The sequence below is a fragment of the Oncorhynchus keta genome, chromosome 9, assembly GCF_023373465.1.
Source record: "Oncorhynchus keta strain PuntledgeMale-10-30-2019 chromosome 9, Oket_V2, whole genome shotgun sequence".
In the NCBI taxonomy this organism is placed as follows: domain Eukaryota; kingdom Metazoa; phylum Chordata; class Actinopteri; order Salmoniformes; family Salmonidae; genus Oncorhynchus; species Oncorhynchus keta.
In genome coordinates, this window is record NC_068429.1 from 17,566,613 (window position 1) to 17,587,467 (window position 20,855).

The 20,855-nt window shown below is 43.8% G+C and overlaps 1 protein-coding gene across 1 annotated transcript in view; it reads right to left on the minus strand.

The window, feature by feature from the left end:
• The window catches only part of garnl3 (GTPase activating Rap/RanGAP domain like 3), a 243,644-nt gene that overhangs the window by 117,049 nt on the left and 105,740 nt on the right, over window positions 1–20,855 (minus strand). Inside the window, exons 4-5 of the mRNA XM_052525397.1 lie at window positions 13,926–14,020; window positions 669–787 (exon numbers count right to left, since the gene is read on the minus strand). Coding sequence (XP_052381357.1) covers window positions 669–787; window positions 13,926–14,020 — 214 coding nt within the window. The remainder of the gene's footprint in view (window positions 1–668; window positions 788–13,925; window positions 14,021–20,855) is intronic.

Here is a 20,855-nt window from a genome sequence, read left to right on the forward strand (position 1 = left end):
GAGGGGAGGGGAGGGGAGGGGAGAGGAGAGGAGGGGAGAAGAGAGGAGAGGAGAAGAGAGGAGAGGAGAAGAGAAGGGAGGGGAGGGGAGAGGATAAGAGAGGAGAGGAGGAGAGGAGAGGAGAGGAGAGGAGAGGAGAGGAGGGGAGGGGGAGCGGAGGAGAGAGGAGAGGAGAGGAGAGGAGGGGAGAGGAGAGGAGGGGAGGGGAGCGGAGGGGAGAGGAGAGGAGGGGAGAAGAGAGGAGAGGAGAAGAGAGGAGAGGAGAAGAGAAGGGAGGGGAGGGGAGAGGATAAGAGAGGAGAGGAGGGGAGAGGAGAGGAGAGGAGAGGAGAGGAGAGGAGAGGAGAGGAGAGGAGAGGAGAGGAGAGGAGAGGTGGAAAGTAGTCATCATGATTAGTCTAATCATCTATCTGAACAGAAGACAGAACTCCATCCAGACACAGATCTACAGTAAGATCAGATATGCATGTTTCACCTTAATGATCAAGGTTTTGCTATGGGGAGAGTGAGCTGATCCTAAATCTGTATCTAAAGCCAACTTCCAACAATACCAATGCTTAAGGTGAAGGATTTTGTAAGAGTAAGCTGATCCTAGATCTGTGCAAAAAGTCAATTTGTACCAATACCAAATAGGCTTTGGGAAGGGTGATCTAATTCTAGATCCTTACTGTCTTCCTCCAGAGGATGGCTCTGTACTGAGGGACCCGCTGGTTGTTCTGGTCGGACAGAACCACAGACAGGTAGAAGGGATTCTTCTCTGCATCCGTACCAATATAGTTCTGGTGGACTGGGGGGGAAACACACAGTGTTACACACACTGTCACACACTGTCACACACTTACTAGGGACGAAACAGGAGAAAACATTCCCAAACTGAGTGAAACGGGGAGGCACTATCTGAATGCTAGTTTTCGTTTTGAATTGATTTATAATAGTTTTTCTGTCGTTTGTTTATTTGTTTGTTGTGTGGTCATGAGAGTTTCTGTTAATTTCTGTCAGGAAGTCACGGTGAGGTCTAGTTTTTCCTGTATGGAATGTTGAGTAGTGTGTGCATGCATGCATATGTATCTGCTTGAATATACAGTGGGGCAAAAAAAGTATTTAGTCAGCCACCAATTGTGCAAGTTCTCCCACTTAAAAAGATGAGAGAGGCCTGTAATTTTCATCATAGGTACACTTCAACTATGACAGACAAAAAGAGAAAAAGATAGGATAAAGTAATCCTTCTCACCCCCCTTAAAAGATTTAGATGCACTATTGTAAAGTGGCTGTTCCACTGGATGTCATAAGGTGAATGCACCAATTTGTAAGTCGCTCTGGATAAGAGCGTCTGCTAAATGACTTAAATGTAAATGTAAAATGTAAATGTAAAAAAAATCCAGAAAATCACATTGTAGGATTTTTTATGAATTTATTTGCAAATTATGGTGGAAAATAAGTATTTGGTCAATAACAAAAGTTTATCTCAATACTTTGTTATATACCCTTTTTTTGGGCAATGAGGTCAAACATTTTCTGTAAGTCTTCACAAGGTTCTCACACACTGTTGCTGGTATTTTGGCTCATTCCTCCATGCAGATCTCCTCTAGAGCAGTGATGTTTTGGGGCTGTTGCTGGGCAACACGGACTTTCAACTCCCTCCAAAGATTTTCTATGGGGTTGTGATCTGGAGACTGGCTAGGCCACACCAGGACCTTGAAATGCTTCTTACGAAGCCACTCCTTCGTTGCCCGGGTGGTGTGTTTGGGATCATTGTCATGCTGAAAGACCCAGCCACGTTTCATCTTCAATGCCCTTGCTGGTGGAAGGAGGTTTTCACAAAAAATCTCACGATACGTGGCCCCATTCATTCTTTCCTCCGTCCTGGTCCCTTTGCAGAAAAACAGCCCCAAAGCATGATGTTTCCACCCCCGTGTTTCACAGTAGGTATGGTGTTCTTTGGATGCAACTCAGCATTCTTTGTCCTCCAAACACGACGAGTTGAGTTTTTACCAAAAAGTTATATTTTGGTTTCTTCTGACCATATGACATTCTCCGAATCTTCTTCTGGATCATCCAAATGCTCTCTAGCAAACTTTAGACGGGCCTGGACATGTACTGGCTTAAGCAGGGGGACACATCTGGCACTGCAGGATTTGAGTCCCTGGCGGTGTAGTGTGTTACTGATGGTAGTCTTTGTTACTTTGGTTCCAGCTCTCTGCAGGTCATTCACTAGGTCCCCCCGTGTGGTTCTGGGATTTTTGTTCACCGTTCTTGTGATCATTTTGGGGTGAGATCTTGCGTGGAGCCCCAGATCGAGGGAGATTATCAGTGGTCTTGTATGTCTTCCATTTCCTAATAATTGCTCCCACAGTTGATTTCTTCAAACCAAGCTGCTTACCTATTGCAGATTCAGTCTTCCCAGCCTGGTGCAGGTCTACAATTTTGTTTCTGGTGTCCTTTGACAGCTCTTTGGTCTTGGCCATAGTGGAGTTTGGAGTGTGACTGTTTGAGGTTGTGGACAGGTGTCTTTTATACTGATAACAAGTTCAAACAGGTGCCATTAATACAGGTAACGAGTGGAGGACAGAGGAGCCGCTTAAAGAAGAAGTTACAGGGCTGTGAGAGCCAGAAATCTTGCTGGTAGGTGACCAAATACTTTTTTCCCACCATATTTTGCCATTAAATGGATTAAAAATCCTACAATGTGATTTTCTGGATTTTTTCCCCTCATTTTGTGTCATATTTGAAGTGTACCTATGATGAAAATTACAGGCCTCTCTCATCTTTTTAAGTGGGAGAACTTGCACAATTGGTGGCTGACTAAATACTTTTTTGTATGTGCGTGTGTGTGCATGTGCGTGTGTGTGGGTGTGGATGTGTGCGTGCATGTGGGTCATACACAACAGAACTGCTTCACATTCAGCGGCCTCTCTACCTGGTTGACACGGCAACGTATTCAGACCTAACACTGACCAGAACCCCGAAACCCAATTAAAAACAGGAACTCTGCCTTCTCTCGCCCCCTCTCTCTTCATCCATTTCTTTCTTTCTCTCTCTCCATCCATTTCTTTCTTTCTCTCTCTCCATCCATTTCTTTCTTTCTCTCTCTTCAACCATTTCTTTCTTTCTCTCTCTCCATCTCTCTACATCCCTTTCTTTTTCTCTCACCATTCCTTTCTCTCTCTCTCCACCTCTCTCTCCATCCCTTTCTCTCCCTCTCTACATCCCTTTCTCTCTCTCTCCACCTCTCTCTCCATCCCTTTCTTTCTCCCTCTCCACCTCTCTCTACATCCCTTTCTTTCTCTCTCTCCACCTCTCTCTACATCCCTTTCTCTCTCTCTCTCCACCTCTCTCTCCATCCCTTTCTTTCTCTCTCTCCACCTCTCTCTACATCCCTTTCTCTCTCTCTCTCCATCCCTTTCTCTCTCTCTCTCCATCCCTTTCTCTCCCTCTCTACATCCCTTTCTCTCTCTCTCTCCATCTCTCTCTACATCCCTTTCTTTTTCTCTCTACATCCCTTTCTTTCTCTCCCTCTCTACATCCCTTTCTCTCTCTCTCTCTCTCCACCTCTCTCCATCCCTTTCTTTCTCTCTCTCTCTCGATTGATTTATTTCTCTCTCTCCATCTCTTTCTCTACTCATTATTCCCCTGACTCCCTCTATGAAAGGTATTTATTCTGATTTGAATCAGTTCACTTGGACTTAGACTTGGGGCCTTGTTTTGTTCTGTGTTTAAAAAGTATAAGACCCCCCACCCACCTAGCTGAAAGATAGAAGGAAGAAGGAGGGAAGGAAGGAGGGGGGTAATGCATTTTTAACGACCACCATGACTAGGCTCTCAGGAGGCTGCTGGCTGCTCATGTTGACTAGGGAGCCAGTCAGATGCTAATGTTGTTATCTCCCAGCTTGTGCGTGTGTGTGTGTGTGCATATGCATGTGCGTGTGTGTGTGTGCGTAAGAAGTGAGCCTCTGCCCACCATCTTCCTCTGACTGTCTGCTTCTTTCTGGGTTGTGCCGGGCTGTGTCTGCAGATCCACTGTAGCTATGGAAGGATCTATGGGATTCACCCTGCCCGCTGATGAACTACCATTAAACTAGGAGCGAGGGTAAGGACTTTACCTGACCATGTGACCGGACCAGGAAAGAGTCCTGGCCCTACAGTCTGTATAGTGGTCAGGTCACATGGTCTGGAAAAAGTCCTGACCCTACAGTCTGTATACTGGTCAGGTCACATGGTCTGGAAAAAGTCCTGACCCTACAGTCTGTATAGTGGTCAGGTCACATGGTCTGGAAAAAGTCCTGACCCTACAGTCTGTATAGTGGTCAGGTCACATGGTCTGGAAAAAGTCCTGACCCTACAGTCTGTATAGTGGTCAGGTCACATGGTCTGGAAAAAGTCCTGACCCTACAGTCTGTATACTGGTCAGGTCACATGGTCTGGAAAAAGTCCTGACCCTACAGTCTGTATACTGGTCAGGTCACATGGTCTGGAAAAAGTCCTGACCCTACAGTCTGTATAGTGGTCAGGTCACATGGTCTGGAAAAAATCCTGACCCTACAGTCTGTATACTGGTCAGGTCACATGGTCTGGAAAAAGTCCTGACCCTACAGTCTGTATACTGGTCAGGTCACATGGTCTGGAAAAAGTCCTGACCCTACAGTCTGTATACTGGTCAGGTCACATTGTCTGGAAAAAGTCCTGACCCTACAGTCTGTATACTGGTCAGGTCACATGGTCTGGAAAAGTCCTGACCCTACAGTCTGTATACTGGTCAGGTCACATGGTCTGGAAAAGTCCTGATCCTACAGTCTGTATACTGGTCAGGTCATGGTCTGGAAAAAGTCCTGACCCTACAGTCTGTATACTGGTCAGGTCACATGGTCTGGAAAAAGTCCTGACCCTACAGTCTGTATACTGGTCAGGTCACATGGTCTGGAAAAGTCCTGACCCTACAGTCTGTATACTGGTCAGGTCACATGGTCTGGAAAAAGTCCTGACCCTACAGTCTGTATACTGGTCAGGTCACATGGTCTGGAAAAGGCCTGACCCTACAGTCTGTATAGTGGTCAGGTCACATGGTCTGGAAAAAGTCCTGACCCTACAGTCTGTATACTGGTCAGGTCACATGGTCTGGAAAAAGTCCTGACCCTACAGTCTGTATACTGGTCAGGTCACATGGTCTGGAAAAGTCCTGACCCTACAGTCTGTATACTGGTCAGGTCACATGGTCTGGAAAAGTCCTGACCCTACAGTCTGTATACTGGTCAGGTCACATGGTCTGGAAAAAGTCCTGACCCTACAGTCTGTATACTGGTCAGGTCACATGGTCTGGAAAAAGTCCTGACCCTACAGTCTGTATACTGGTCAGGTCACATGGTCTGGAAAAAGTCCTGACCCTACAGTCTGTATAGTGGTCAGGTCACATGGTCTGGAAAAGTCCTGACCCTACAGTCTGTATAGTGGTCAGGTCACATGGTCTGGAAAAAGTCCTGACCCTACAGTCTGTATAGTGGTCAGGTCACATGGTCTGGAAAAGTCCTGACCCTACAGTCTGTATAGTGGTCAGGTCACATGGTCTGGAAAAAGTCCTGACCCTACAGTCTGTATACTAGTCAGGTCACATGGTCTGGAAAAAGTCCTGACCCTACAGTCTGTATAGTGGTCAGGTCACATGGTCTGGAAAAAGTCCTGACCCTACAGTCTGTATAGTGGTCAGGTCACATGGTCTGGAAAAAGTCCTGACCCTACAGTCTGTATACTGGTCAGGTCACATGGTCTGGAAAAAGTCCTGACCCTACAGTCTGTATACTGGTCAGGTCACATGGTCTGGAAAAAGTCCTGACCCTACAGTCTGTATACTGGTCAGGTCACATGGTCTGGAAAAAGTCCTGACCCTACAGTCTGTATACTGGTCAGGTCACATGGTCTGGAAAAAGTCCTGACCCTACAGTCTGTATACTGGTCAGGTCACATGGTCTGGAAAAAGTCCTGACCCTACAGTCTGTATACTGGTCAGGTCACATGGTCTGGAAAAGGCCTGACCCTACAGTCTGTATACTGGTCAGGTCACATGGTCTGGAAAAAGTCCTGACCCTACAGTCTGTATACTGGTCAGGTCACATGGTCTGGAAAAAGTCCTGACCCTACAGTCTGTATACTGGTCAGGTCACATGGTCTGGAAAAAGGCCTGACCCTACAGTCTGTATACTGGTCAGGTCACATGGTCTGGAAAAAGTCCTGACCCTACAGTCTGTATACTGGTCAGGTCACATGGTCTGGAAAAAGTCCTGACCATTGACTACTCACTTAGAAAAAATGGTTACAAAATAGTAAAGTTGTCCACATAGAACCCTTTTTGGTTGTAGATAGCACCTTTTAGTGCACGTGTGTACCTGTGTGTGTGTGTGTGTGTGTGAGTATGTCAGACCTGGGTTTATATAATATTTAGCGTATTTCAATTCATTTTACAGATATTTGAAGGTGTTTAGAGTGTTGAAATATTTTTATTTGAAAAACAAGTAGCTGAATATTGCAATGTACAGTTTTTGAAAATACTCAAATACATTTATTCAAACAACCTGATCTCATAGTTGTTCATAGTTTCACTATGAAATTCATTGTAATATGGATGAATCTTTTACGATTTTACGGTTAATTCCGTAGTGGTTACAGGGTTAATTCAGCGTGGTTTCAGGGTTAATTCAGCTTGGTTATAGGGTTAATTCAGCGTGGTTTCAGGGTTAATTCCATAGTGGTTATAGGGTTATTTCAGCGTGGTTAAAGGGTTAATTCCACGTGGTTACAGGGTTAATTCAGCGTGGTTTCAGGGTTAATTCAGCGTGGTTACAGGGTTAATTCCATGTGGTTACAGGGTTAATTCCGTAGTGGTTACAGGGTTAATTCAGCGTGGTTACAGGGTTAATTCCGTAGTGGTTACAGGGTTAATTCCACGTGGTTACAGCGTTAATACCGTAGTGGTTACAGGGTTAATTCAGCGTGGTTACAGCGTTAATACCGTAGTGGTTACAGGGTTAATACCGTAGTGGTTACAGGGTTAATTCCATGTGGTTACAGGGTTAATACCGTAGTGGTTACAGGGTTAATTCAGTGTGGTTACAGCGTTAATTCCGTAGTGGTTACAGGGTTAATTCAGCGTGGTTACAGCATGAATTCCGTAGTGGTTACAGGGTTAATTCCGTAGTGGTAACAGGGTTAATTCAGCGTGGTTACAGAATTAATTCCGTAGTGGTTACAGGGTTAATTCAGCGTGGTTACAGCATTAATCCCATAATGGTTACAGCTTTAATTCCGTAGTGGTTACAGCGTTAATTCCGTAGTGGTTACAGGGTTAATTCAGCGTGGTTACAGGGTTAATACCATAGTGGTTACAGGGTTAATTTCGTGGTGGTTACAGGGTTAATTCAGCGTGGTTACAGCATTAATTCCGTAGTGGTTACAGGGTTAATTCCGTAGTGGTTACAGGGTTAATTCAGCGTGGTTACAGCATTAATTCCGTAGTGGTTACAGGGTTAATTCCGTAGTGGTTACAGGGTTAATTCAGCGTGGTTACAGGGTTAATACCGTAGTGGTTACAGGGTTAATTCAGCGTGGTTACAGCGTTAATTCCGTAGTGGTTACAGGGTTAATTCAGCGTGGTTACAGCATTAATTCCGTAGTGGTTACAGCATTAATTCCGTAGTGGTTACATGGTTAATTCAGTGTGGTTAGAGCGTTAATTCCGTAGTGGTTACAGGGTTAATTCAGCGTGGTTACAGCGTTAATTCCGTAGTGGTTACAGGGTTAATTCAGCGTGGTTACAGCATTAATTCCGTAGTGGTTACAGCATTAATTCCGTAGTGGTTACATGGTTAATTCAGTGTGGTTACAGCGTTAATTCCGTAGTGGTTACAGGGTTAATTCAGCGTGGTTACAGCATTAATTCCGTAGTGGTTACAGGGTTAATTCAGCATGGTTACAGCATTAATTCCATAGTGGTTACAGGGTTAATTCAGCGTGGTTACAGGGTTAATTCCACGTGGTTACAGCGTTAATACCGTAGTGGTTACAGGGTTAATTCAGCGTGGTTACAGCGTTAATACCGTAGTGGTTACAGGGTTAATATCGTAGTGGTTACAGGGTTAATACCGTAGTGGTTACAGGGTTAATTCCACGTGGTTACAGCGTTAATACCGTAGTGGTTACAGGGTTAATTCAGCGTGGTTACAGCGTTAATACCGTAGTGGTTACAGGGTTAATACCCTAGTGGTTACAGGGTTAATACCGTAGTGGTTACAGGGTTAATTCAGTGTGGTTACAGTGTTAATTCCGTAGTGGTTACAGGGTTAATTCAGCGTGGTTACATCATGAATTCCGTAGTGGTTACAGGGTTAATTCCGTAGTGGTAACAGGGTTAATTCAGCGTGGTTACAGCATTAATTCCGTAGTGGTTACAGGGTTAATTCAGCGTGGTTACAGCATTAATTCCATAATGGTTACAGCATTAATTCCGTAGTGGTTACAGGGTTAATTCCGTAGTGGTTACAGGGTTAATTCAGTGTGGTTACAGCGTTAATTCCGTAGTGGTTACAGGGTTAATTCAGCGTGGTTACACGGTTAATACCGTAGTGGTTACAGGGTTAATTCCGTGGTGGTTACAGGGTTAATTCAGCGTGGTTACAGCATTAATTCCGTAGTGGTTACAGGGTTAATTCCGTAGTGGTTACAGGGTTAATTCAGCGTGGTTACAGCATTAATTCCGTAGTGGTTACAGGGTTAATTCCGTAGTGGTTACAGGGTTAATTCAGCGTGGTTACAGCGTTAATTCCGTAGTGGTTATAGGGTTAATTCCGTAGTGGTAACAGGGTTAATTCAGCGTGGTTACAGCATTAATTCCGTAGTGGTTACAGGGTTAATTCAGCGTGGTTACAGCATTAATCCCATAATGGTTACAGCTTTAATTCCGTAGTGGTTACAGCGTTAATTCCGTAGTGGTTACAGGGTTAATTCAGCGTGGTTACAGGGTTAATACCGTAGTGGTTACAGGGTTAATTCCGTGGTGGTTACAGGGTTAATTCAGCGTGGTTACAGCATTAATTCCGTAGTGGTTACAGGGTTAATTCCGTAGTGGTTACAGGGTTAATTCAGCGTGGTTACATCATTAATTCCGTAGTGGTTACAGGGTTAATTCCGTAGTGGTTACAGGGTTAATTCAGCGTGGTTACAGGGTTAATACCGTAGTGGTTACAGGGTTAATTCAGCGTGGTTACAGCGTTAATTCCGTAGTGGTTACAGGGTTAATTCAGCGTGGTTACAGCATTAATTCCGTAGTGGTTACAGCATTAATTCCGTAGTGGTTACATGGTTAATTCAGTGTGGTTAGAGCGTTAATTCCGTAGTGGTTACAGGGTTAATTCAGCGTGGTTACAGCGTTAATTCCGTAGTGGTTACAGGGTTAATTCAGCGTGGTTACAGCATTAATTCCGTAGTGGTTACAGCATTAATTCCGTAGTGGTTACATGGTTAATTCAGTGTGGTTACAGCGTTAATTCCGTAGTGGTTACAGGGTTAATTCAGCGTGGTTACAGCATTAATTCCGTAGTGGTTACAGGGTTAATTCAGCATGGTTACAGCATTAATTCCATAGTGGTTACAGGGTTAATTCAGCGTGGTTACAGGGTTAATTCCACGTGGTTACAGCGTTAATACCGTAGTGGTTACAGGGTTAATTCAGCGTGGTTACAGCGTTAATACCGTAGTGGTTACAGGGTTAATATCGTAGTGGTTACAGGGTTAATACCGTAGTGGTTACAGGGTTAATTCCACGTGGTTACAGCGTTAATACCGTAGTGGTTACAGGGTTAATTCAGCGTGGTTACAGCGTTAATACCGTAGTGGTTACAGGGTTAATACCCTAGTGGTTACAGGGTTAATACCGTAGTGGTTACAGGGTTAATTCAGTGTGGTTACAGTGTTAATTCCGTAGTGGTTACAGGGTTAATTCAGCGTGGTTACATCATGAATTCCATAATGGTTACAGCATTAATTCCGTAGTGGTTACAGGGTTAATTCCGTAGTGGTTACAGGGTTAATTCAGTATGGTTACAGCGTTAATTCCGTAGTGGTTACAGGGTTAATTCAGCGTGGTTACAGGGTTAATACCGTAGTGGTTACAGGGTTAATTCCGTGGTGGTTACAGGGTTAATTCAGCGTGGTTACAGCATTAATTCCGTAGTGGTTACAGGGTTAATTCCGTAGTGGTTACAGGGTTAATTCAGCGTGGTTACAGCATTAATTCCGTAGTGGTTACAGGGTTAATTCCGTAGTGGTTACAGGGTTAATTCAGCGTGGTTACAGCGTTAATTCCGTAGTGGTTACAGGGTTAATTCAGCGTGGTTACAGCATTAATTCCGTAGTGGTTACATGGTTAATTCAGTGTGGTTACAGCGTTAATTCCGTAGTGGTTACAGGGTTAATTCAGCGTGGTTACAGCATTAATTCCGTAGTGGTTACAGGGTTAATTCAGCATGGTTACAGCATTAATTCCATAGTGGTTACAGGGTTAATTCAGCGTGGTTACAGGGTTAATTCAGCGTGGTTACAGGGTTAATTCAGCGTGGTTACAGGGTTAATTCAGCGTGGTTACAGCATTAATTCCATAATGGTTACAGCATTAATTCCGTAGTGGTTACAGGGTTAATTCCGTAGTGGTTACAGGGTTAATTCAGTGTGGTTACAGCATGAATTCCGCAGTGGTTACAGGGTTAATTCCGTAGAGGTAACAGGGTTAATTCAGCGTGGTTACAGCATTAATTTCGTAGTGGTTACAGGGTTAATTCAGCGTGGTTACAGGGTTAATTCAGCGTGGTTACAGCATTAATTCCGTAATGGTTACAGGGTTAATTCCGTAGAGGTAACAGGGTTAATTCAGCGTGGTTACAGCATTAATTTCGTAGTGGTTACAGGGTCAATTCAGCGTGGTTACAGGGTTAATTCAGCGTGGTTACAGCATGAATTCCGCAGTGGTTACAGGGTTAATTCCGTAGAGGTAACAAGGTTAATTCAGCGTGGTTACAGCATTAATTCCGTAGTGGTTACAGGGTTAATTCCGTGGTGGTTACAGGGTTAATTCAGCGTGGTTACAGCATTAATTCCGTAATGGTTACAGGGTTAATTCCGTAGTGGTTACAGGGTTAATTCAGCGTGGTTACAGCATTAATTCCGTAGTGGTTACATGGTTAATTCAGTGTGGTTACAGTGTTAATTCCGTAGTGGTTACAGGGTTAATTCAGCGTGGTTACAGCATTAATTCCGTAGTGGTTACAGGGTTAATTCAGCGTGGTTACAGCATTAATTCTATAGTGGTTACAGGGTCAATTCAGCGTGGTTACAGGGTTAATTCAGCGTGGTTACAGGGTTAATTCAGCATGGTTACAGGGTTAATTCAGTGTGGTTACAGCGTTAATTCCGTAGTGGTTACAGGGTTAATTCAGCGTGGTTACAGGGTTAATACCGTAGTGGTTACAGGGTTAATTCCGTGGTGGTTACAGGGTTAATTCAGCGTGGTTACAGCATTAATTCCGTAGTGGTTACAGGGTTAATTCCGTAGTGGTTACAGGGTTAATTCAGCGTGGTTACAGCATTAATTCCGTAGTGGTTACAGGGTTAATTCCGTAGTGGTTACAGGGTTAATTCAGCATGGTTACAGCGTTAATTCCGTAGTGGTTACAGGGTTAATTCAGCGTGGTTACAGCATTAATTCCGTAGTGGTTACATGGTTAATTCAGTGTGGTTACAGCGTTAATTCCGTAGTGGTTACAGGGTTAATTCAGCGTGGTTACAGCATTAATTCCGTAGTGGTTACAGGGTTAATTCAGCATGGTTACAGCATTAATTCCATAGTGGTTACAGGGTTAATTCAGCGTGGTTACAGGGTTAATTCAGCGTGGTTACAGGGTTAATTCAGCGTGGTTACAGGGTTAATTCAGCGTGGTTACAGCATTAATTCCATAATGGTTACAGCATTAATTCCGTAGTGGTTACAGGGTTAATTCCGTAGTGGTTACAGGGTTAATTCAGTGTGGTTACAGCATGAATTCCGCAGTGGTTACAGGGTTAATTCCGTAGAGGTAACAGGGTTAATTCAGCGTGGTTACAGCATTAATTTCGTAGTGGTTACAGGGTTAATTCAGCGTGGTTACAGGGTTAATTCAGCGTGGTTACAGCATTAATTCCGTAATGGTTACAGGGTTAATTCCGTAGAGGTAACAGGGTTAATTCAGCGTGGTTACAGCATTAATTTCGTAGTGGTTACAGGGTCAATTCAGCGTGGTTACAGGGTTAATTCAGCGTGGTTACAGCATGAATTCCGCAGTGGTTACAGGGTTAATTCCGTAGAGGTAACAGGGTTAATTCAGCGTGGTTACAGCATTAATTCCGTAGTGGTTACAGGGTTAATTCCGTGGTGGTTACAGGGTTAATTCAGCGTGGTTACAGCATTAATTCCGTAATGGTTACAGGGTTAATTCCGTAGTGGTTACAGGGTTAATTCAGCGTGGTTACAGCATTAATTCCGTAGTGGTTACATGGTTAATTCAGTGTGGTTACAGTGTTAATTCCGTAGTGGTTACAGGGTTAATTCAGCGTGGTTACAGCATTAATTCCGTAGTGGTTACAGGGTTAATTCAGCGTGGTTACAGCATTAATTCTATAGTGGTTACAGGGTCAATTCAGCGTGGTTACAGGGTTAATTCAGCGTGGTTACAGGGTTAATTCAGCATGGTTACAGGGTTAATTCAGCGTGGTTACAGGGTTAATTCCATAGTGGTTACAGGGTTAATTCAGCGTGGTTTCAGGGTTAATTCAGAGTGGTTACAGGGTTAATTCAGCGTGGGTACAGGGTTAATTCAGCGTGGTTACAGGGTTAATTCAGCGTGGTTTCAGGGTTAATTCAGCGTGGTTACAGGGTTAATTCAGCATGGTTTCAGGGTTAATTCAGTGTGGTTTCAGGGTTAATTCAGTGTGGTTACAGGGTTAATTCAGCATGGTTTCAGGGTTACTTTTAAGTATTAATTCAGAGTGGTTAAAATTAAGAAGGCTTAAAACAAAATAAGTAAAGACAATGCCATGTTTCCATAAAGTACCATCAAGTACTTGCTAGAACATTGTGAATTGCCATGACGTAGTGGTCTGAGTGTTATGAGTTCGATCCCAGTGCTGCGCCATTGATTATTTTTTGTGAGCGCCGAGGAAGTCGGAAGTCGACTGGTATTTCTAGTTTTCAAATACACTCCCATACATTTAGCCCAGGCATTTGAAATACGTATTTGAAAATAATTTCAAATATTAGGCAATTTATGGGAAATTATTTTCAAAATACTTTAAAATACTTCCAATATAATTTGTATTTATGTATTTACTTAGGCAAGTCAGTTAAGAACAAATTCTTATTTATAATGACAGCCTACCAAAAGGCAAAAGGTCTTAAACAATAATCATAAATACAATATCAATATAGGACAAAACACACATCACAACAAGAGAGACAATACAACACTACATAAAGAGAGACCTAAGACATCAACATAGCAAGGCAGCAACACATGACAACACAGCATGGTAGCAACACAACATGGTAGCAGCACAAAACATGATACAAACATTATTGGGCAATTTATTGGAGTAGTTGATTCGAGCCATTTTATTGGAAAATACTCAAATTCACAGAAATAAGTATTTAAATAACAACTAATCAAATACACATGTATTTGAACCCAGGTCTGGTGTGTGTGTGTGTGTGTGTGTGTGTGTGTGTGTGTGTGTGTGTGTGTGTGTGTGTGTGTGTGTGTGTGTGTGTGTGTGTGTGTGTGTGTGTGTGTGTGTGTGTGTGTGTGTGTAACAGAGAGGATGACTTAAATGTAAATGTAAATGAGAGGAGTAGAACAGACCTTTGCCCAGGAAGTATTTGAAGAACCATCTGGTGTGGTACTCCGGGTTCTCCAGATGGACATCGGTTCTTCTCCAGGTTCCCGGGTGTAGTCCGTCGTCTACACACACACACACACACACACACACACACACACACACACACACACACACACACACACACACACACACACACACACACACACACACACACACACACACACACACACACACACACACACACACACAGGTTAGTGACAAACACACACAAATGCTTCCACACACACAATACATATCACAACACTCACATCACAACAAACCTGATAATGGTTTCTGTACACAAGGGCGATTCATAACACTGTTGTCACTATTACATACAGTATAGTACACACACACACGCACGCACGCACACGCGCACAAGCACACGCACACACTCCCCCTCCACTCCACCCCCGACACACACTGATTTACCACAATATACACATACATTAACCTACAGCCGGACCTTGAAAACAGAAACACATGGTTGTTCAGTCAGGGTTTCCTAGATGATGTTGAGGTGCTGACAGAAGAAAAGCTCCTTTGTAACCAGTAGATGTCCCGTCATCAATAATAATGTTAAGCCCTCTATAAGTCCCTCTACTAATGCACCTCCTCCTCATCCTTGACAGGATGTCCCATTGTTGATTCATGCTATTGAGGGCAAACCTCACACCTACCCACAGGCCACACACACACACGCACACACGCACACACTGTGACAGGTGGGATGGGTTCTTAAACAGAGGGGAGAAGAGATAGGAGACACATTAGTTTGTTTTTCTTTGCAGGGAAAACATCCCAGGTTGTCATGGTTACTGAAGCAACGGTGCTTCAGCTGAGAAAGGTGGAGGTGTGTGTGTATGTATGTGTGTGTGTGTGTGTGTGTGTGTGTGTGTGTGTGTGTGTGTGTGTGTGTGTGTGTGTGTGTGTGTGTGTGTGTGTGTGTGTGTGTGTGTGTGTGTGTGAAAAAAGTATTCAAATGTATGCACTCACTACCGTAAGTCGCTCTGGATAAGACATGTAACAAAATGTGTGTGTAAATACAATAGAATAGTCAAATTGACAGTGATGCACACTGTCATGTCTGGTGCATGTTAGGGCATGAACATGAAGGCGATGGAGGGGATAGTGATAAAATATAAATTAAGACAAATGTGTTGCTGTTTTGTTGTTCTCTTCGCCCATTCTCCCGATGGAGAGGAATGACAAAAAGAGCGAGAGAAGAGGAGAAGCTACACTGAACAAAAATATAAATGCAAAGTGTTGGTCTGAAATTAAAGATCCCAGAAATGTGTTTACATCCCTGTTTCAGTGAGCATTTCTACTTTGCCAAGATAATCCATCTACCAGACAGGTGTGGCATATCAAGAAACTGATTAAACAGCATGATCATTATACAGGTGCACCACAGATGTCTACAGACCACATATAACCACACCTGCCCAGGACCTCCACATCTGGCTTCTTCACCAGTGGAATCGTCTGAGACCAGCCACCTGCATTGCTGACGAAACTGTGGGTTTGCACAACCAAAGAATTTTGGCACAAACTGTCAGAAACTGTCTCGGGGAAGCTCATCTGCATGTTCGTTGTCCTCACCAGGGTCTTGACCTGACTACAGTTTGGTGTTGTAACCGACTTCAGTGGGCAAATGCTCACCTTCAATGGCCACTGGCTCCCCGGAGAAGTGTGCACTTCACGGATGAATCCCCGTTTCAACTGTCACGGTCAGATGGCAGACAGCATGTATGGCATTGTGTGTGCAAGTGGGTGGAAGACAGATAGAAACAAGTTGCTGATGTCAACGTTGGGAACATGGTGCTGGTGGGGTTATGGAATGGACAGGCTCAAGCTACGGACAACCAACACAATTGCATTATATTGATGGCAATTTGAATGCACAGAGATACCGTGAAGAGATCCAAAGGCCCATTGTCGTACCATTCATCCGCCGCCATCACCTCATGTTTCAGCATTATAACGCACGGCCCCATGTCGCACGGCCCCATGATCTGTACACAATTCCTAGAAGCTGAAAATGTCCCAGTTCTTCTATGGCCTGCATAGTCACCAGATATGTCACCCATTGAGCATGTTTTGGATGCTGTGGATCGACGTGTACGACAGTGTCACAGATAGAACAATGAGACAGATATTTCACCAGATGTATAAATGTGAAGCATCCGCTTGACGTTTCCACTTACTACCATATATGGTAATGAGAGGAAGCCCAGTGTCCGTCAGTGGGAGAAGATGGAAGGAGGTGGATTTTGGCCGACATTCTGCACATTTTGTCATCGCTGAAACATTTGATCTTAATACAGTTTTCTGTTCTACAAACTACCATCTGTTATGAACAGAGTGGACTAAGTTTTGTCGACTTTACCTTTTGCCAGAGTAGGCATTCCCTACCTGAAAAATGCAGACGTATGCTAGAATGGGCCAATGGGATCTTGCTAGATCGTGCTTGGCTCTGCCCACCTCCTTGCTTGTTCTGCCCACTATGACTCATTTGTTCACGTTGGAGATGGCAGGCTGTGGTCTATCTTGGTTTAGATACAAAAATCTTTGGCAGTGTGTTCCAGTTCCCGCCAACATCCAGCAACTTCGCACAGCCATTGGAAAGTAGTAGGACAACATTCCACAGGCCACAATTAACAGCCTGTTGATCTTATCCTTCAATAACACACTCCCCAAAGCAAATCAGGGGGAGAAAAATAGGCTTATTCAAAGAGAACAAATCATAGTTGTTATGCTGGGAAGTAGATGACAGATGTTCCTTATTCCTTCTCCTCAGTGATTCTCCACATAACTAAGTGACAGGATGTCATTTATAATACCCAACCCTAGCCTGTGGATGAACAATTAGAATTCCTGGCAATAAAATTGGCCAATGGCCAGATAACAAGTATCCCATTTCAGGCTCAATTTGAACCAATGAGAACTTGCCACATGTAGCTATGAGTCCTGGACTGAAATTCCTCCCATGTCTCTGACCCAATAATCAACAATTCCCTATTACAGAAAAACAACTATTTCCATTGATTGTTAATTCCCTCTTCACCTTCAGTCCTCTGCGTTGTGTCTTAAAATATTCTTACAAGCCAACTGAGGCAAGCGGTGGTCACACCAGATACTGACTGGCTTTCTGATCCATGCCTATAACTTTTTTAAAATCTGTGACCAACATATATTCCCAGTCAAAAGAAATCAATAGATTAGGATGTCACAGGAAGGCCAAGAAGATCATCAAGGATTCCATGTCTATGTACACAGGGCAGCAGCCTCCAAGATGCAGGGTTGCGCAACCGAGTGGTAGCCGGCTAGTGATGGCTATTTAACATTCTGATGGCCTTGAGATAGAAGCTGTTTTTCAGTCTCCCGGTTCCAGCTTTGATTCCTGTATGACCTCTTCTGGATGATACAACAGGGCATGTCAGATCTTTTTGGCCTTCCTGTGACATCGGGTGGTGTAGGTGTCCTGGAGGGCAGGCAGTGTGCCCCCGGTGATGTGTTTGGCAGACTGCTCCACCCCTGACAGGATGCTCTCAATTGTGCATCTGTAAAAGTTATTGAGGTTCTTCGGGACCAAGCCACATTTCTTTAGCTTCCTGAGGTTGAAGAGGCGTTGTTGCTCCTTCATCACCACAATGTCTGTGTGGGTGGACCATTTCAGATTGTCAGTGATGTGTACGCCAAAAAACATGAAGCTTTTCATCTTCTCCACTGCGGTCCCATCGATGTGGACAGGGGGGTGCTCCCTCTGCTGTTTCTTGAAGTGCACAATCAGCTCCTTTGTTGATAGATATAGATTTTTCAGCATTGGGAGGTAGTAACATTTTTCAGCGTTGGGAGGTAGTAACATTTTTCAGCGTTGGGAGGTAGTAACATTTTTCAGCACTGGGAGGTAGTAACATTTTTCAGCATTGGGAGGTAATAACATTTTTCAGAATTGGGAGGTAGTAACATTTTTCAGCGTTGGGAGGTAGTAACATTTTTCAGCGTTGGGAGGTAGTAACATTTTTCAGCACTGGGAGGTAGTAACATTTTTCAGCACTGGGAGGTAGTAACATTTTTCAGCGTTGGGAGGTAGTAACATTTTTCAGCACTGGGAGGTAATAACATTTTTCAGCACTGGGAGGTAGTAACATTTTTCAGCGTTGGGAGGTAGTAACATTTTTCAGCGTTGGGAGGTAGTAACATTTTTCAGCACTGGGAGGTAGTAACATTTTTCAGCATTGGGAGGTAATAACATTTTTCAGCACTGGGAGGTAATAACATTTTTCAGCACTGGGAGGTAGTAACATTTTTCAGCACTGGGAGGTAGTAACATTTTTCAGCACTGGGAGGTAGTAACATTTTTCAGCGTTGGGAGGTAATAACATTTTTCAGCACTGGGAGGTAGTAACATTTTTCAGCATTGGGAGGTAATAACATTTTTCAGAATTGGGAGGTAGTAACAGTTTTCAGCATTGGGAGGTAGTAACATTTTTCAGCGTTGGGAGGTAATAACATTTTTCAGCACTGGGAGGTAGTAACATTTTTCAGCATTGGGAGGTAATAACATTTTTCAGAATTGGGAGGTAGTAACAGTTTTCAGCACTGGGAGGTAGTAACATTTTTCAGCATTGGGAGGTAATAACATTTTTCAGAATTGGGAGGTAGTAACAGTTTTCAGCATTGGGAGGTAGTAACATTTTTCAGCGTTGGGAGGTAGTAACATTTTTCAGCACTGGGAGGTAGTAACATTTTTCAGCATTGGGAGGTAATAACATTTTTCAGAATTGGGAGGTAGTAACATTTTTCAGCGTTGGGAGGTAGTAACATTTTTCAGCGTTGGGAGGTAGTAACATTTTTCAGCGTTGGGAGGTAGTAACATTTCTCAGCGTTGGGAGGTAGTAACATTTCTCAGCGTTGGGAGGTAGTAAAATCTTTTCAGCGTTGGGAGGTAGTAACATTTTTCAGAATTGGGAGGTAGTAACATTTGGAAGCGTTGGGAGGTAGTAACATTTTTCAGCGTTGGGAGGTAGTAACATTTGGAAGCGTTGGGAGGTAGTAACATTTGGAAGCGTTGGGAGGTAGTAACAGTTTTCAGCGTTGGGAGGTAGTAACATTTGGAAGCGTTGGGAGGTAGTAACAGTTTTCAGCGTTGGGAGGTAGTAACATTTGGAAGCGTTGGGAGGTAGTAACAGTTTTCAGCGTTGGGAGGTAGTAACATTTGGAAGCGTTGGGAGGTAGTAACAGTTTTCAGCGTTGAGAGGTAGTAACATTTGGAAGCGTTGGGAGGTAGTAACAGTTTTCAGCGTTGGGAGGTAGTAACATTTTTCAGCGTTGGGAGGTAGTAACATTTGGAAGCATTGGGAGGTAGTAACAGTTTTCAGCGTTGGGAGGTAGTAACATTTGGAAGCGTTGGGAGGTAGTAACAGTTTTCAGCGTTGGGAGGTAGTAACATTTGGAAGCGTTGGGAGGTAGTAACAGTTTTCAGCGTTGAGAGGTAGTAACATTTGGAAGCGTTGGGAGGTAGTAACAGTTTTCAGCGTTGAGAGGTAGTAACATTTGGAAGCGTTGGGAGGTAGTAACAGTTTTCAGCGTTGGGAGGTAGTAACATTTGGAAGCGTTGGGAGGTAGTAACAGTTTTCAGCGTTGGGAGGTAGTAACATTTGGAAGCGTTGGGAGGTAGTAACAGTTTTCAGCATTGGGAAGTAGTAACATTTTCAGCGTTGGGAGGTAGTAACATTTGGAAGCATTGGGAGGTAGTAACATTTGGAAGCATTGGGAGGTAGTAACAGTTTTCAGAGTTGGGAGGTAGTAACATTTGGAAGCGTTGGGAGGTAGTAACATTTTCAGCGTTGGGAGGTAGTAACATTTGGAAGCGTTGGAAGATAGTAACATTTTTCAGCGTTGGGAGGTAGTAACATTTGGAAGTGTTGGAAGATAGTAACAGTTTTCAGCGTTGGGAGGTAGTAACATTTGGAAGCGTTGGGAGGTAGTAACATTTGGAAGCGTTGGGAGGTAGTAACATTTGGAAGCATTGGGAGGTAGCAACATTTGGAACGTTGGGAGGTAGTAACAGTTTTCAGCGTTGGGAGGTAGTAACATTTGGAAGCGTTGGGAGGTAGTAACATTTGGAAGCGTTGGGAGGTAGTAACATTTGGAAGCATTGGGAGGTAGTAACATTTGGAAGCGTTGGGAGGTAGTAACATTTGGAAGCGTTGGGAGGTAGTAGTTTTCACGTTGAGTTTTTGGAGCGTTGAGAGGTAGTAACATTTGGAAGCGTTGGTTCGAGAGGTAGTAACATTTGAGGTAGTAACAGTTTTCAGCGTTGGGAGGTAGTAACATTTGGAAGCGTTGGAAGATAGTAACATTTTCAGCGTTGGGAAGTAGTAACAGTTTTCAGCGTTGAGAGGTAGTAACATTTGGAAGCGTTGGGAGGTAGTATCATTTGGAAGCGTTGGGAGGTAGTAACAGTTTTCAGCGTTGGGAGGTAGTAACATTTGGAAGCGTTGGGAGGTAATAACACTTTTCAGCGTTGGGAGGTAGTAACATTTGTAAGCGTTGGGAGGTAGTAACAGTTTTCAGCGTTGGGAGGTAGTAACATTTGGAAGCGTTGGGAGGTAGTAACAGTTTTCAGCGTTGGGAGGTAGTAACATTTGGAAGCGTTGGGAGGTAGTAACAGTTTTCAGCGTTGGGAGGTAGTAACATTTGGAAGCGTTGGGAGGTAGTAACAGTTTTCAGCGTTGGGAGGTAGTAACATTTGGAAGCGTTGGGAGGTAGTAACAGTTTTCAGCGTTGAGAGGTAGTAACATTTGGAAGCGTTGGGAGGTAGTAACAGTTTTCAGCGTTGGGAGGTAGTAACAGTTTTCAGCGTTGGGAGGTAGTAACATTTGGAAGCGTTGGGTGGTAGTAACAGT